The following is an 18486-nucleotide window of genomic DNA, read 5'->3' on the forward strand; positions in this document are numbered from 1 at the left end:
ACCGTAAGTTTTGCACGCTCCTGGGTGTTTGAGCCAGCGGCAAGCATCGGCACAAATTTCAGAACAGACAGCGTCACGGCATCTCCATCGCTCGACTGTGGCACCTATCTCTCGCGCTGAAGCTGTGGCCTGCAGCTGGCAATTCTATCCTTCTGTGCCCAAACTACTGGCAGTGCTAGACATTGGACCAAGCTATTAAATCCACATTTCATATACTCCGTTTCATACATCGGGTGCAACACAGCGAAAGCTACGAAAGTAGTCCGGAAGAAAAAAAAAGGAGACATCACTACGGGCTGGACATCATCTCAGTGCGAATCTTATAGAAAAATCCGGGGTCGCGGCGTTGCGCAGCGCGGAGAACACCGCTGGCAGGGTTGCGGAGCAGCAAAAACGCGACATGAACGAGACGCTGTGAGACGCCAGTCTCACAACATACAAATTCACTGAATCGCAAATATTTTCTCCCCAAAAAAGGTGCTTTTTATGGAGTTGATGGCAAATGTAAGATGTATTAAGCTTGCCGACAAAGCAAGAATTGTCAAGACTATAGAGTTGAAGAATCCGCAAAATACAAGAGGGAATACGTAGGGCTGTATCTGCCCTGAAAGATCAAGGGTGAATATCAAGTGGTGGTACAACCTAGGTGGTCCCTTGGTTAAGCTATATAGCCACACTGACCTCTGGCTCATGACACTGGCACTCCTGGGTTGACCTGGGGTAATCCACGGCGCAGTAAGCTTTTGCTTCAATATGCGATTATATATAAGGCCTTACTAGAACTTTCCCATTTTATTTTCCTGCCATATTTGTGAAATCATTATTATTTAATATGAGGACAGAGTTGCCAGTCTCACAATTTTAATATGCAAACAGATTTGCTTGCTTAAAGCAAACAAAAAAAGGCTTTGGGCATGTGCATGATTAGAAAAAAATGGAGCCCTTCCTGAAGATGGAAAGGGAATGTAGCTATGATGGTCATCTTCTGGTCATCTTGGCCTCTTCGGTGGCTCACGACCTTTGGATCCGATCCTGCGTCTCACGTAGAACTTGGTGTAGCTTTTCCGCAAAGGCTTTTTTCAGTTCTATTATTTTTAACAGCCGCTGAGCTGTTTCAGCCTGAAAAAAAAGAAGAAAGATGCTGACTTTGAGCTCTGATGCCACAGTTATGAAAGTGTCAACAATCGGTACTTCAGTTTAAGAATAGTGGAAAGTTAAATTTCGGGTGTAGTCAATCCACCTGTCGAAAAAAGGGCCATGTGCAGGGGATGCAAACATTGCCTTGATCAGGCGCATTGTTTTCAAGCCCGGTAACGCTCACCCCCAATTCGCACATTGTGTGAACGTGGATCTACAACAGTGCCTCATTCACCATGAGCCGTTCCAGCATATAAAGATCACTCAGTGAGATCATCAGGACTCAGTCAGTCGAGAGGCTATGAGAACCATCACTTTCGCTCTCCACATAATATGGATTGTGGCACATGAAGAGAATGCTCAGCTCCACACACTAGATGAGCTGGTGCAGCAGTGATGGTGATACTCGTAGCCTTAAGGTGGCTGCTCTGCACTGGCGCAATGTACTTATGATCAATCGCACATACACTCACCGCCATACTATTCCTTCCTGCACGAACTTTACCAAACTTTATCGACCCTATACCGATCTTCGTTGACCAAACCCATATTATGCGGCACAGTCTCTTCGCGAATGCTACCATCCAGGGCTGTAAGGTGACAGCAGTTTACTGTCCATATAGAACCCTACACTTGGATGTCTAGGTTTCAATTCGCGTAACCTCCATTTTCCTTCTGTGCTAAGCGGGTTGCTATCCAAGATGCGTTCGCTTTGTATTGGCTGCTACCTTGCTTCCTACAGACCACATAGTCCGTACAGCCGCCCACCAAGCAGCACGTCTACTCCGATGCGTTCGTCAAAGGCGAGAAATATTACAATACATACACTGTGTTGAAGCTTGAATCCCACACGCCATTTGACCCACGTGCCTTCATCAGTTCACAATGCACCGCAGATTCTACAACTCACGTGAGCACCCTATCCTACGCATTGACGATTGTACATTCCTTCATCAAGAAAGAACACCTCCATTGTCCTCGTCCATATATTTGCGGTAACACTTTCCCGTACTCATGCCCGTGTAGACAAGGTTGCGTCTCCTAGGTTTACGCCGTGCCTGCTCTTCTTCTGGTCATTAATCTTAATTGGCCTCGACACATACCCACCCGGAGCCTCCTGTGTGTAACCATTGATGTGACGAAGATATTATCCAGATGCTATAGGTTTACCCTCCGCTGAAGCGAATGAGAATTCAGCATCTGGCGACAGCCGAACAACCCGTCCTGATAAATTGCTTGCACGCATTCATTGAATGCCCAGACTTTACGCATAGCACGTAAAGCTCGGTTGCCCGAAAAGACAGTCGTTAACCTAAAAGCAGAAAAACAGTCCTCTGACATACTACGCACATGTTTTTGTAGCAAACGTGTCACTAAACCGTACTTGGCACAGTGTCTAACCATTTAGGGTCACATTTAGCATAAGTCTTATGCACCTATAGGTGGCCAATTCCATAAATAACATTATGAAAAATGTTATTTATGGCCCTAAGGCCCAGTGGGAGTTGAAAAATTAGGGTTGTTAATAAAGAAAAGGTTAGCCGATCGAAATAAGTGAGGAGGGACTGGCGATTCTAATTTCTTGTTCTAAGCAGCTCCAGGCGTTGTCTTGGCACTTAGTGCCCTATCTACCGGTGGGTACTCTATAATGCTTACCCCATAGGGCTGTTCCACCTGTTGCTGTTCCAGCTATGACTGCACTGATGGTCACAGCCTATCCTGTCTACCTAAGCTTAACATGCGGAAACATTTTGCACTTCTATGTCTGCACTGGAGCTATAAAAGATGATATTTGCTTTGCGTCAGTTTCCCTTTTGCTGGTAACTGCATGTTCTCACCTCTGTCGTAGCCGGCTTGGAATCCGCTGAGTTGACGACGCCAGTGCAGACTCAAATCTTCCAACATTGGCTTCCAAGAAAGACACCCAGACTGCACGAGAGAAAGGAACCAAGAGCATTTATTATCTCGACCAGAAAATTCTCCCTCATCAACTAGGGGCTCATTTGTACTGAAATTTGTACTTTTGAGAGGCTCCACGCTTCCAAATATTGACGAAAAACATCTCTGCATTTGATACACTGCTTAGTCACGAAATTATTTCTTTGCGCTTTTTGCCCTTTGTCCTCGAAGCATGCAAAGATGCAACGCCGCTGTTGCCACCGTCCGATAGCCCTCGCGGCATTCGTAAGGGAATGGAATACGTGGAGGCAACTGTATACTGCAGCGACCTTAACGGGAGTTGAAAAATGAGGGTTGTTAAATAAGAAAAGGTTAGCCAATCGAAATAAACGAGGAGGGACTGGTGATTCTAATTTCTGGTTCTAAGCAGCTCCAGGCGTTGTCTTGGCACTTAGTGCCCTATCTACCGGTGGGTACTCTATAATGTTTACCCCATAGGGCTGTTCCACCTGTTGCTGTTCCAGCTCTGACTGTACTGATGGTCACAGCCTATCCTGTCTACCTAGGCTTAACATGCGGAAACATTTTGCACTTCTATGTCTGCACTGGAGCTATAAAAGATGATATTTGCTTTGTGTCAGTTTCCCTTTTTATTCCTGCCCATATTTGCTGGTAACTGCATGTTCTCACCTCTGTCGTAGCCGGCTTGGAATCCGCTGAGTTGACGACGCCAGTGCAGACTCAAATCTTCCAACATTGGCTTCCAAGAAAGACACCCAGACTGCAAGAGAGAAAGGAAGTCAATGTTGTCAAAATCGATCTTACAAGAACTTGATCTTTAAAGCTATATTATATAAAACTGCCGAAATCGCAAGCCTTACATTGTGTGCTAGGGTATACTGTCCTAACTATCACGTGCGAAAATGGCATGTGCCTTACAAAGGCCGGTGTCAGGGTTGCATCCTACCACTACATAAGACCTGTTTTGCATAATCCTCCACGTAGGGGCGATCTTGTTGCCCAGAATTGACCCATGTCATTGCAGAGGCTGTTAACTTTCATAATTGCATAATCTTTGTTGCATTCATTCAACCAGAGTTCAGACGGTTCAACAAAACGATTCGTCCTGGTCGTGGTCTGGTCATGACGACAATGATTAGATCGTCTGCATAGGCAAAGATAGTAGCTGGCGGTAAAGGAAAATCAGCTATCCAACTATCCCGAGAGAGCCTTTGTAAGAGGTTCAAACGCGAGCACGTAGAGAGCAGGAGATAGAGCACATTCCTGCCGAACTCCATGGCCCACATCGATACTACCGAACACAGTGGCGGCTGAAACTGGGCTGGCATACAGAACTCTTACCATGCGCTGGAAATCAGTCTATACCAGCTGCCTCCAGGACTTGGAAAAGGTCAAGATGACTAACCACGTCGAATGCCTTTTCCTCATCAAAGGAACATAGAATACCCTAAAATTTCTGTGCTGAGCCCAAAGGAAGAGGTCCCAGAGGGCGAAACCATGGAGTTGGGTGGGATGACCCGGAACACAACAAGCCTGATAAGGACCTATAATATTTGAAAGGAAAGCTAATCGGGAGGACTAGTGTTGGCTATGAGCTCGTAGTCATTCCTTCTAGTATTTTAAAGCATCCCCTCACCCAGGAGCCCAATATTCACAAGGGCGGTGAAAGGCTTCGCGAGCTGCCCCAAGAAATTATAAAACTAAGTTCCGCCGTTCTAACCTGGGCTAGGCCATGTCATGTGGTCTCGTGGAGTCGTATAACCCGGCGAAAAGGGAGTGCATGGCAATATACTCTGTCGACTGCGAGATATTAACGCAATGAACATCATGTTTTGCTGAAACAGCCAACAGCAATCAACTTGAAGGCATATTTGAGAACTGGGCTTTATGCTCCTGGCGTAAGTTGGCTATGTGCATACAAATTTGCCGACGAGCACACAGCGGTTAAGGCGCCAAGCACTGTTACAGTATGTGAAAGAGCCAGCAAAACAGATCGAAATCATCCTTGAAGCAAACCATAGCAACTGCCTGCATAGTCCAAGGGAAGAGTGTCTAAATTATGATCCAAGGGCCACGGATGGGTTCCATACCCACAACACCCTTCCACCCGAAAGGAAAAACCATGGTTGGCAGTCTCTGCCAAATGGAGCGTTGCACATCTCAATGTACCTGGCTCCCCGGGGTTGAGCTGCTTACGAAGCGGAAGGTATGGCGTGCCATAGGTAATGCAGGCGATAATGGATGCGTTGACCAGCTGCAGTGAGTCTCGCTCCCTAATGCCGTAGTTTCGATGTTGAAGCATTCGTATAATTTGATCGGTAGTGTTGACTAAATGATTGAGACAGGGTCTACACCCTTTTCACTCACCCGCCATGTCCTGGATGCCCGGCTGTATTGTGCCTGCGGGCATTCCCCTGTCCTTTGTCCCTCCTTGTCCTCAGACAGCAAGACCTGTAGTTTGCATATGTAGAGGCTCAAATTTAAGTTCTCACCGAAAGGAAGGTATTAGTGAATAAGCAAGCAGTACAGCGTGGGTAGTATGCAAGTGAGGTTCCACAAGGCATCCTTTAAGCACAGCTTAAATGTTCCCCAATTTTTTGTGCCTTGGCCTTTGTACATGAAGGATTTTGTCGAAGTTCTTCGTATACCTTACTGACTGTATCGTTGAAAATCACTAGATTGCAAGCTGGCCTGTAAACATGCGTGCCGCGAGGCACTCGTGAGTTGCAACGACGAAAAGTATACATGCATGAAAATTCATGATTGAGCGATGCGGCATGCTGGGTGCCAGCGCATTCATTTTGTGGATTTTGAATTATATATGTGGTGCACACAGAATGAGCCACTTCACACCGAAACGAAGGCGGCGACTTTCACATCACGTTCGGTTCTGCGGAGGCTATGAACTGCTGTAATGTAGAGCGAATCTGCTCAAGCTTTGGAATACTGCGCGCGCAGTCACTTACATCCTAAAGCAGCAAGCGCGGAGGACACTATGCCTAAGTTCAAATTGCGTCCGTCGGAAAGGTAATTTCTGCGGTAAAGCATGCCGTCGCGGATGGAAAAATAACGAGCTTGGCGGTGAAGCGATCGAGAAGCTGGGCGCAGAGAAGGTTAGATAGAAGCGCAAGAAGAGAAGCGATCCAAGGCTCTTGCCTTGGTTCATTTGGCATGTCGACAAAAGAATCGCATGACGAATACGAGTCATGATGCTGCTTCTACCCACTTCCAGGTTTAAAGCCAGATATAACAGGGTCTACGCCCATTTCACTCACCCGCCATGGCCTGGTGGCCCGGCTGTTCAACGCCTGCCTTTTCCACTTCTCTGGAGATTTGCGCCCATCGGGGACGGCCTCCTTTTCCTCTGCCATCACGACCTGTAGTTTGCACAAGTTTAATATACAGACGGCTCTAATACAGAACAGAAACGCAGCCTTTATTGTGCGCTCAGCCTCAGCTCAGCGCTCAGTGTAAACACTAATTATTCTGAGTATACATTTATTAGAGTAAAACGGTTTCGGTGATCATGCCTGACAGCAGGCAAAAGTCGCCGTCCTCTTGAGAAAATTACGTTTAAAATTGCACACGCCTATATCTACAAATTTCAAAGTAGCAACACTCAGATCGATACTCTTGTAAGTATCTTGTAAGTACCTCACCTCCACTGGAGATAACAAGCTTAAATATAGCATACAGCCCCAAGCAGCATATGTTCGAAACAGGTGTTGTTGTTTCCTCTTTCATGCTATAAGGAGAGTGTAGCACAGGCCTGTCGAAGCCTCAGCGAGCAGCTACACGAGCGCAATAACAATGCTGACAATTATTTTGGGCATTGCAATGTGCTTCATGCAAGTCTTCAATGGTGTTATGAGTATAACCCGGCGAATAGGGAGTGCATGGCAATATACTCTGTCGACTGCGATCTACCAAAGATCTGCCAAAGGTTAGTAGACATGCATTGGGGAAGCCCTAGGGCTGTCTTGACTGCTTTTCTAACAAGAGTGTTCTGGTGAGCTCCTGCTTGTAAAGCGGAAGGTATGGCATGCCGTAGGTAATGCGAGCGATAATGAAGGCGTTGACCAGCTGCAGTGCGTCTCGCTCCCTAACGCCGTAGTTTCGATGTTTAACTCGTTGAAGCATTCGTATAATTTGATCGGTAGTGTTGACTAAATGATTGAGACAGGGTCTACGCCCTTTTCACTCACCCACCATGGCCTGGATGCCCGGCTGTCCTATGCCTGCGGGCATTCCCCGGTCGGCCGACTTTCCTGGAGAATCCTTTGTCCCTCCTCGTCCTCTGCCAACACGACCTGTATTTTGCATACGTAGAGGCTCAAATTTAAGTTCTCACCGAAAGGAAGGTATTAGTGAACAGGCAACCAGTACAGCGTGGGTAGTACGCAAGTGAGGTTCCACAAGGGATCCTTTAAGCGCAGCTTAAATGTTCCCCAATTTTTTGTGCCTTGGACATGAAGAATTTTGTCAAAGTTCTTCGTATACCCATGCTACCTAACACATCCCAAAGCAGCGAGCGCGGGAACACTGCGCCTGTAATTTCGGCTGTAAAGGATGCCGTCGCGGATGGAAAAATAACGAGCTTGGTGGCGAAGCGTTCGAGAAGCTGGGCGCAGAGAAGGTGTATATAGAAGCGTGAGAAGAGAAGCGATCCTTGGTTCATTTGCGCTAATTGATAGATGGCTGCTTCTAGGAATGCTGACGCTCATTTCCGCGAAAGGACAGTCCAAGGAGCGAGAGAGGCGGCAAACCCTTTTGCGGCATCACTTAGCGGGTGCGAGCGGCGGAGTACTTTATCCCCAACTTCGAACTGCAAAGGACGTTCAAACCACACCTCAAAGTTTTTCCTAATTCGAGCATTTCGCTTTATCCCATAGTTGGTTGGACGTGCTCGCAGAATTTTCTGTCACTACCGTTTGTTGGGTGAATTGGCGGAGACAGCTCCGGGCCAGCAAGACGCAGGGTTCGCCGGTCATTTCACGATCTTTCGGCCATGCTTTCTTTTTTTTTTTGCTATTGTCTTGTTTTTGTAATGGCAAGTGCTGTAAGGCCAACTGCAGTTTTAAACCCGCAAAGTTTGTTGGTGTTGCCCACAGATTCTGCATTAAGCTTGATGTAGTATTCCTTGCTTTGTTTACTCACACTGATGAGGAAAGAGCATTGGAAAGCTCAAGAAGGTGCTTCTACCATTTTATAACATGATCTCGCATCAAACAGCATAAGTCAAAACCGTAACATGTTCGATTCTGTTATTCACATTTTGTTTGCCTGGGTATGCGCAGCTGTAAATAGCGGGTGTTTTGACGAGAACGTTTCTTGTTATTTTGTTTCTAAGAAACAAAGTTTTCAATTAACTGTGCGACAACACTCTGTGCCAGACACGTCTCGCGGACAAATCTCACTAATGCGAGAATTTCACCAAGAGCCTAGAAAGGTCTTCGGGTGCATGAATGTGCACAAATGTGCATATGAGGAGAAAAACCATATCCTGATTCTGGTCCGAGTATAGTCCATAAGGGCAAGAGAAGGGGTGTCTTGCCCACCCAAGGTCGAGTAAGGATGTAGTAATTGTGGACATTCCACCTCACAAGGCAGCCGCGGCGTGTGCCGCCGCATTTTCGAGGAAGCCACTAAGCGTGTATTGTAGCAAACGAGATCGTTTTGAAGAGTGCTTAAGTCGAAAAATGAAGCCAACTCCCAGGAAAGACCAGGTAATAGGCCAATTTCATGCTTGCATCTACTCTCAATTACAGGAGAGTTATTTCGGCAGCGATTTGTTTCTCCAGCTACTTAACATACGATGTCTTCCGAAAAGACCTGCGGCGGTTAATGCCATCATCACCGCAGCCCCAAGTGCTGATGCTCTCGGACATCATTCGAGAAGTACAGCAGGTACTCGCTGCAACCCAGACACAGAAGAATGTGTTTTAAGAGCCAATGACCCAAACCTGCTGAAGCCAAGAAGACTTTTCGTCCTACCCTCCCTAATGGCTAGGGCCAATAAAGAAAATATATACGGCTTAAAAGCAAACCCCCTCGGTGTGCGAAAGGCTGGGTGTGCGACGAAACAAACGGTGAGACAGTGGGAGGGGAGAGGAGGAGAGAGGGAGGGAGCCAGACTGAAGAGGGTATGGAAGTTGCTGCAGCAGTCAACAATATCAGTAGCCAGAAACTGCACAATCAAGACAACCAAGGCCCAGCGGCGCCGTCAGGCGGCCCTCCGTAGGGCTGAGTCAGCAGCCAACAATATCAGTAGCCAAGAAACTGCACAATCAAGACAACCAAAGCCCAGCGGCGTCGTCAGTCTCTGCCAAATGGAGCGTTAATGCACATCTCAATGTACCTGGCTCCCCGGGCTTTTTGCCTCTCACCAGAAAAGAGTGTTGCTATGGCTTTTACAAGGAAACGAATGACTCGATACCCGCTCCTTCTGGGTGGACGGTCACTGTCCTATGTACGATCACACCGGACTGTAACCTCTATTGGGCACCTCATTAAAGCACTCCATGAGAGAATCATTGCAGCATTGGACTCCCAAAGGGATCCTTTGCATCAGGAACACATACAGCACTATGTCTCCCGCTAGATGTGATTGCCGCCCAGGAAAGCAATCCCAGAGTCTGTTATGTATTCACTTTACGTTGATGACTTGCAAATTGCCTGTACTTCATCCAGCATATCATCCTGTGAGAATGGGTTTAAATTTCCCCTTAACTCCATATCATGCCCTGACGCACAAACTTGAAATGGAACCACTATTCAATAGCAGAGAAACCTCGATCAAAAAGAAAAGATTAATAGCAGCGTAGTGGAGACGAGTTCTGTATTCAATAAAATGCGATCAAAACTGCACAAAATTTCGCATGGAGGGTCATGGGCTGCACAGCAATCATCCCCAACCACTAGAACGCCCCAGCGCCATATGTTAGTCCTTCATGGTCCTTGCGAACAGCGTCCTCCATTCGGTGGTGAGCGCGTGCCTCAGCAGTCTGCTGTGTAGACATCTTTTGGATGCGCGTCCCATCACTGGAGTCGCTGAGCACAAGGAGTCCCACAGATAGAAGAATGCCAAGCTCTTCCAGGACTGGCTCGAAGCTTGTGTGTCCCCTGTTGAACCACAAGACCGCAAGGGCTGTGGCAGTTCAACAGCAGTCCGAGACGCTAACCTCGTTTTTGGACACAGCAACCAAATTTTGCTGTTCAGACTCTCTGCAGAGTTTTGAGTCTTGGCTCAAACACAACGAGCCAACAGTTTTTATCTGTAAGCCACTTATATGTTGGCAGCAATGCCTTCCCTTGGGCTGATGGCATCAGCCGCAAGGCGGACCCAGGCATATGAGGTCCAAAACTGTTATATAGTATGTGAAAGAGCCCGCAAAACAGATCAAAATCTTCCTTGAAGCAAACCGTACCAACTGCCTGCATAGTCTAGGGGAAGCGTGTCTAAATCATGATCCAAGGGCCACGGATGGGTTCCATACCCAGAACACCCTTTTATCTCAAAGGAAAAACCATGGCTGGCAGTCTCTGCCAAATGGAGCACTAATTGACCAATCTGTGCTGTGTCACGTCACCTGTCAACTACTTCCTCGTGAAGCATATTAAAAATTTTTTGCTCACGCTAAGGTGAGGGTTTCTAGAAAATGGGGCTTGTAAAATATCCTTGGGCGCAGTAGTCGAGCGCCGTAAGCACTGCGCCACCCCGGCGGGGTCTGGAGGATTGAGTCCTAACTGATATTGGAATTCAATTTCAAATCACCTTTGCCGCCGTGGGACACGCAGACGTCTCATGCACACGTTCAGCAAAATGTTTGCCTTTTCTCAGTGTCAAGAAGAACAGAAATTCAAAATCACCATAGAATTTGAACTGTGCAGCGCATAAATGTGCGCCAGCTAACCCTAAACATACACACAAGATGCTGCGACACCAAACCAAGACCCGACTGAAATACAGACCTGCACAGAAACGGGGTTCTATGGGACCTCGTGCCCCAACTTCCCCAAACTGTACCCAACTGTGCCCAACTGTGCCCAGAATTATACTTTGTATTTTAGCGGAGAGTGTTTATTTTTATGATGTTTTTACACGAGTCATGATGCTGCTTCTACCCACTTCCAGGTTTAAAGCCAGATATAACAGGGTCTACGCCCATTTCACTCACCCGCCATGGCCTGGTGGCCCGGCTGTTCACCGCCTGCGGGAATTCCCCTTTCCACTTCTCTGGAGATTTGCGCCCCTTGGGGACGGCCTCCTTTTCCTCTGCCATCACCACCTGTAGTTTGCACAAGTTTAATATACAGACGGCTCTAATACAGAACAGAAACGCAGCCTTTATTGTGCGCTCAGCCTCAGCTCAGCGCTCAGTGTAAACACTAATAATTCTGAGTATACATTCATTAGAGTAAAACTGTTTCGGTGATCATGCCTGACGGCAGGCAAAAGTCGCCGTCCTCTTGAGAAAATTACGTTTAAAATTGCACACGCCTATATCTCATACAAATTTCAAAGTATCAACACTCAGATCGATACTCTTGTAAGTATCTTGTAAGTGCCTTACCTCCACTGGAGATAACAAGCTTAAACATAGCATACCGCCCCAAAACAGCATATGTTCGAAACAGGTGTTGTTGTTTCCTCTTTCATGCTATAAGGAGAGTGTAGCACAGGCCTGTCGAAGCCTCAGCGAGCAGCTGCATGAGCGCAATAACAATGTTGACAATTATTTTGGGCATTGCAATGTGCTTCATGCAAGTCTTCAATGGTGTTATGAGTATAACCCGGCGAATAGGGAGTGCATGGCAATATACTCTGTCGACTGCGATCTACCAAAGATCTGCCAAAGGTTAGTAGACGTGCATTGGGGAAGCCCCAGGGCTGTCTTGACTGCTTTTCTAACAAGAGTGTTCTGATTGAGCTCCTGCTTGTAAAGCGGAAGGTATGGCGTGCCGTAGGTAATGCTAGCGATAATGAATGCGTTGGCCAGCTGCAGTGAGTCTCGCTCCCTAATGCCATAGTTTCGATGTTTAACTCGAAGCATTCGTATAATTTGATTGGTAGTGTTGACTAAATGATTGAGACAGGGTCTACGCCCTTTTCACTCACCCGCCATGGCCTGGATGCCCGGCTGTCCTATGCCTGCGGGCATTCCCCGGTCGGTCGACTTTCCTGGAGAATCCTTTGTCCCTCCTCGTCCTCTGCCAACACGACCTGTATTTTGCATACGTAGAGGCTCAAATTTAAGTTCTCACCGAAAGGAAGGTATTAGTGAACAGGCAAGCAGTACAGCGTGGGTAGTACGCAAGTGAGGTTCCACAAGGGATCCTTTCGAAAGGAAGGTATTAGTGAACAGGCAAGCAGTACAGCGTGGGTAGTACGCAAGTGAGGTTCCCCAAGGGATCCTTTAAGCGCAGCTTAAATGTTCCCCAATTTTTTGTGCCTTGGACATGACGTATACCCATGCTACGAATATTTGTATTCTGTCAGTCTTGAAGTACCTAACACATCCCAAAGCAGCGAGCGCGGGGAACACTGCGCCTGTAATTTCGGCAGTAAAGGAAGCCGTCGCGGATGGAAAAATAACGAGCTTGGTGGCGAAGCGTTCGAGAAGCTGGGCGCAGAGAAGGTGTAGATAGAAGCGTGAGAAGAGAAGCGATCCTCGGTTCATTTGGCATGTCGACAATTTCTAAGAGATGGGAGGGCTCCCTTAAAGAAACATCAAGATTTGCGCTAACTGATAGATGGCCGCTTCTAGGAATGCTGACGCTCATTTCCGACTAGACACAAAAAAAGGATCATGCTGCCCACTCAAATATTTCCCAAAAGAAGCATAATGTTCCCCTCTGAATTGCTTGTAACCTTGCAATGTTTGTCTGCTTCAAGTTGTGGTTGTATGTAAGTGAGCCGCGAAAGGCGGCAAACCCCTTTGCGGCATCACTTAGCGGGTGCGAGCAGCGGAGTACTTTATCCCCAACTTTGAACTGCAAAGGACGTTCAAACCACACCTCAAGGTTTTTCCTAATTCGAGCATTTCGCTTTATCCGGTAGTTGGTTGGACGTGCTCGCAGAATTTTCTGTCACTACCGTTTGTTGGGTGACAAAAGATTGTAAAATGTACAGCAGCTGATAATTGCGGAAGCAATAAATAAGCCAGCTTCTTCGGGTCCTTCAATTGGCGGAGACTGCTCCGGGCCAGCAAGACGCAGGGTTCACCAGTCATTTCACGATGCCATGCTTTTTTTTGCTATTGTCATGTTTTTGTAATGGCAAGTGCTGTAAGGCCAACTGCAGTTTTAAACCCGCAAAGTTTGTTGGTGTTGCCCTCAGATTCTGCATTAAGCTTGATGTAGTATTCCTTGCTTTGTTTCCTCACACTGATGAGGAAAGAGCATTGAAAAGCTCAAGAAGGTGCTTCTACCATTTTATAACATGATCTCTCATCAAACAGCATAAGTCGAAACCGTAACATGTTCGATTCTGTTATTCACATTTTGTTTGCCTGGGTATGTGCAGCTGTAAATAGCGGGTGTTCTGACGAGAACGTTTTTTGTTATTTTGTTTCTAGGAAACAATGTTTTCAATTAACTGTGCGAGAACACTCTGTGCCAGACACATCTCGAGGACAAATCTCACTAATGCGAGAATTTCACCAAGAGCCTAGAAAGGTCTTCGGGTGCATTAATGTGCACAAATGTGCATATGAGGAGAAAAAACATATCCTCATTCTGGTCCGAGTATAGTCCATAAGGGCAAGAGAAGGGGTGTCTTGCCCGCCCAAGGTCGAGTAAGGATGAAGTAATTGTGGACATTCCACCTCACAAGGCAGCCGCGGCGTGTGCCACCGCATTTTCGAGGAAGCCACTAAGCGTGTATTGTAGCAAACGAGATCGTTTTGAAGAGTGCTTAAGTCGAGAAATGAAGCCAACTCATAGGAAAGACCAGGTAATAGGCCAATTTCATGCTTGCATCTACTCTCAATTACAGGAGAGTTATTTCGGCAGTGATTTGTTTCTCCAGCTACTTAACATACAATGTCTTCCGAAAAGACCTGCGGTGGTTAATGCCATCATCACCGCAGCCCCAAGTGCTGATGCTCTCGGACATCATTCGAGAAGTACAGCAGGTACTCGCTGCAACCCAGACACAGAAGAATGTGTTTTAAGAGCCAATGACCCAAACCTGCTGAAGCCAAGAAGACTTTTCGTCCTACCCTCCCTAATGGCTAGGGCCAATAAAGAAAATATATACGGCTTAAAAGCAAACCCCCTCGGTGTGCGAAAGGCTGGGTGTGCGACGAAACAAACGGTGAGACAGTGGGAGGGGAGAGGAGGAGAGAGGGAGGGAGCCAGACTGAAGAGGGTATGGAAGTTGCTGCAGCAGTCAACAATATCAGTAGCCAGAAACTGCAGAATCAAGACAACCAAGGCCCAGCGGCGCCGTCAGGCGGCCCTCCGTAGGGCTGAGTCTGCTGTGGTGGCCCCCACCGCGCTGCCACACCACGCTGACTGTGCTTTTCCGCTCTGCAGTCTGGGGTACTGGGTTCACCAGAAAACAAGGCTCTCAATAAGCAAAGCAAGAAACGAGCGCTTCGAGACACCGCCCAATTCATAACCAATCAGTCTACAATCTAATCCATTAGTTTATAACCAACCCAGATCCAAGGGCCACGGATGGGTTCCATACCCACAACGACACCACTTTTCAATAGCAGAGAAACCTCGATCAAAAAGAAAAGATTAATAGCAGCGTAGTGGAGATGAGTTCTGTATTCAATAAAATGCGATCAAAACTGCACAAAATTTCGCATGGAGGGTCATGGGCTGCACAGCAATCATCCCCAACCACTAGAACGCCCCAGCGCCATATGTTAGTCCTTCATGGTCCTTGCGAGCAGCGTCCTCCATTCGGCGGTGAGCGCGTGCCTCAACAGTCTGCTGTGTAGACATCTTTTGGATGCGCGTCCCATCACTGGAGTCACTGAGCACAAGGAGTCCCATAGATAGAAGAATGCCAAGCTCTTCCAGGACCCGCTCGAAGCTTGTGTGTCCTCTGTTGAACCACAAGACCGCAAGGGCTGTGGCAGTTTCAACAGCAGTCCGAGACGCTAACCTTGTTTTTGGACACAGCAACCAAATATTGCTGTTCAGACTCTCTGCAGAGTTTTTATCTGTAAGCAGCAATGCCTTCTCTTGGGCTTTTGTCAAGAGGGGTGTGTGGTCTGGTGACGGCTGTTCAAGGGCTTTAGCTCGCCTGTGCTTACACCATGATGTAGCACCCTCTGGGCAATACCTGTGGCTACTAGCCCCATTGCTACAGCATGAATGTATATGCGATGCCCAGATGCTGCAGTACATAGCATGAACATCGCCCTTGTTGTTGGTTATCGCTATTTGATAGTATGCCTGCAGTTTCTGTATCATGGGGTCCTTCAGCTTCTCTCTGGAAGTGGTGTCTGCAGTTGCCGAAGGGCTGTCCTGAGGCGCTTTGCAACATTGTTAGTGCAGTCCTCTATGGTTATGGCACCATACACCTGAGCCTTGGATACAGCAGTATGCGCCTTACTGTCTCCATCCCTCAAAAATGCAGTGAAGCGTAGTGTCTCGTACAACGGCGTTCTTTGCCAAATGCGAAATGCTGCCTCCTTTTCCACAGCATGCGACGAGCACTCCACATTTTTTTCGCACCCGGGCCGGTGAAACACCTTCATTGTTCAATATTTTGTGCCGACTGCATGCCAAGCAATAATTTGACAGCACTTCAAAATCGAGGCCCAGTCCACTGTCGAGGGACACAACAGTGCCCACACCACCGACTCTTATGGCCCCTCTTTTGCCATGTGCCATCGTACATAACAGCGGCATCTGCACCGCTGACTCCAGCCTCGATCTCGCGGGCAGTCTTCAGATTTTGCACGGCAGCATTCATGGCCGTGGAATGCACTTTTTTTGCGATTCCATGAAATGTCTTCTGGTGCTTCGGTTTTGGAAGGCCGATGATGGCGCAAAACCGCAAAAGTTGATTGTAGCCAGCACCGATTGCGCGGGCGGCTACCACTGCTTTTACATTCGTAGCAAAGGCGTTGCGAAAGCTCCCACTCCTTTAGCTTTGCTCCGCGCTTTCATCTCCGCCGCCGCACGCCTTGAGCCGCCGCCTCCGCTTGCCGCCCCACGCTTAGAGGTATACGATGCAGACAGAACAGATTCGGGACACTAACAAGAAAGCCTGATAAGGACCTATAATATCTGAAAGCAAAGCTAACCAGGAGGACTAGCTTGTAGTCGACTTTCAGGAGCGTGATGGGACGCCAGGCGCGCAGGTCACTGCATCTTGACTCATCCTTACAAAGAGTTGTCAGCCCGTTCCTTTGAGTATCTCAACGCATCCCCTCACCCAGGAGCCTAATATTCACAAGGGCATTGAAAAGCTTCGCGGGCTGCCCCAAAAACTCAGTAGTTACGCCGTCCTAACCTGGGCTAGGCCATGTCGTGTGGTATCGTGGCGTCATAACCCGGGGCGAAGCTATCGCTGGCTATGTGCATACAAATTTGCCGACGAGCACACAGCAGTTAAGGCGCCAAGCACCAGCACTCGCCCAACCCTGATGGCATAAACCGCAAGGCGGACCCAGGCATATGAGGTCCAAAACTGTTATATAGTATGTGAAAGAGCCCGCAAGATCAAAATCTTCCTTGAAGCAAACCGTACCAACTGCCTGCATAGTCAAGGGGAAGCGCGTCTAAATCATGATCAAAGGGCCACGGATGGGTTCCATACCCAGAACACCCTTTTACCTCAAAGGAAAAACCATGGCTGGCAGTCTCTGCCAAATGGAGCACTAATTGACCAATCTGTGCCGTGTCACGTCACCTGTCAACTACTTCCTCGTGAAGCATATTAGATTTTTTGCTCACACTAAGGTGAGGGTTTCTAGAAAATGGGGCTTGTAAAATGTCCTTGGGCGCAGTAGTCGAGCGCCATAAGCACTGCGCCACCCCGGCGGGGTCTGGAGGGTTGAGTCCTAACTGATATTGGAATTCAATTTCAAATCACCTTTGCCGCCGTGGGACACGCCGACGTCTCATGCACACGTTCAGCAAAATGTTTGCCTTTTCTCAGTGTCAAGAAGAACAGAAATTCAAAATCACCATAGAATTTGAACAGTGCAGCGCATAAATGTGCGCCAGCTAACCCTAAACATACGCACAAGATGCTGCGACACCAAACCAAGACCCGACTGAAATACAGACCTGCACAGAAACGGGGTTCTATGGGATCTCGTGCCCCAACTTCCCCAAACTGTACCCAACTGTGCCCAACTGTACCCAAATTTAAAAAAGAAAAAAAAAGATCTTTGCCAGAATTATACTTTGTATTTTAGAGAGTGTTTATTTTTATGATGTTTTTACACGAGTCATGATGCTGCTTCTACCCACTTCCAGGTTTAAAGCCAGATATAACAGGGTCTACGCCCATTTCACTCACCCGCCATGGCCTGGTGGCCCGGCTGTTCACCGCCTGCGGGAATTCCCCTTTCCACTTCTCTGGAGATTTGCGCCCCTTGGGGACGGCCTCCTTTTCCTCTGCCATCACCACCTGTAGTTTGCACAAGTTTAATATACAGACGGCTCTAATACAGAACAGAAACGCAGCCTTTATTGTGCGCTCAGCCTCAGCTCAGCGCTCAGTGTAAACACTAATTATTCTGAGTATACATTTATTAGAGTAAAACGGTTTCGGTGATCATGCCTGACAGCAGGCAAAAGTCGCCGTCCTCTTGAGAAAATTACGTTTAAAATTGCACACGCCTATATCTCATAAAAATTTCAAAGTATCAACACTCAGCTCGATACTCTTGTAAGTATCTTGTAAGTACCTTAGCTCCACTGGAGATAACAAGCTTAAATATAGCATACCGCCCCAAACAGCATATGTTCGAAACAGGTGTTGTTGTTTCCTCTTTCATGCTATAAGGAGAGTGTAGCACAGGCCTGTCGAAGCCTCAGCGAGCAGCTGCACGAGCGCAATAACAATGTTGACAATTATTTTGGGCATTGCAATGTGCTTCATGCAAGTCTTCAATAGTGTTATGAGTATAACCCGGCGAATAGGGAGTGCATGGCAATATACTCGTCGACTGCGATCTACCAAAGATCTACCAAAGGTCAGTAGACGTGCATTGGGGAAGCCCCAGGGCTGTCTTCGGACATCATTCGAGAAGTACAGCAGGTATTCGCTGCAACCCGGACACAGAAGAATGCGTTTTAAGAGCCAATGACCCAAACCTGCTGAAGCCAAGAAGACTTTTCGTCCTACCCTCTCTAATGGCTAGGGCTTCCATGATTGTTAAAGAAAATATATACGGCTTAAAAGCAAACCCCCTTTGTGTGTGAAAGGCTGGGTGTGCGACGAAACACGCA

The 18486-nt window shown here is 47.5% G+C and overlaps 1 protein-coding gene across 2 annotated transcripts in view; it reads right to left on the reverse strand.

The window, feature by feature from the left end:
• Positions 1-777: 777 nt before the first annotated feature.
• Positions 778-18486, reverse strand: part of LOC146204650 (uncharacterized) — a 116561-nt gene continuing 98852 nt past the window's right edge. For both annotated transcript variants that reach the window (XM_084589355.1, XM_084589354.1), the window contains exons 5-13: positions 17552-17662; positions 12176-12280; positions 11235-11345; positions 7267-7367; positions 6333-6434; positions 5425-5508; positions 3727-3817; positions 2976-3066; positions 778-1119 (exon numbers count right to left, since the gene is read on the reverse strand). In XM_084589355.1, the coding sequence (XP_084445481.1) occupies positions 1095-1119; positions 2976-3066; positions 3727-3817; positions 5425-5508; positions 6333-6434; positions 7267-7367; positions 11235-11345; positions 12176-12280; positions 17552-17662 (821 nt within the window). In that variant the 3' untranslated portion in view covers positions 778-1094. The remainder of the gene's footprint in view (positions 1120-2975; positions 3067-3726; positions 3818-5424; positions 5509-6332; positions 6435-7266; positions 7368-11234; positions 11346-12175; positions 12281-17551; positions 17663-18486) is intronic.

This window comes from Amblyomma maculatum, chromosome 1 (assembly GCF_055883805.1).
Source record: "Amblyomma maculatum isolate TAMU_Amacu chromosome 1, ASM5588380v1, whole genome shotgun sequence".
Lineage (NCBI taxonomy): Eukaryota > Metazoa > Arthropoda > Arachnida > Ixodida > Ixodidae > Amblyomma > Amblyomma maculatum.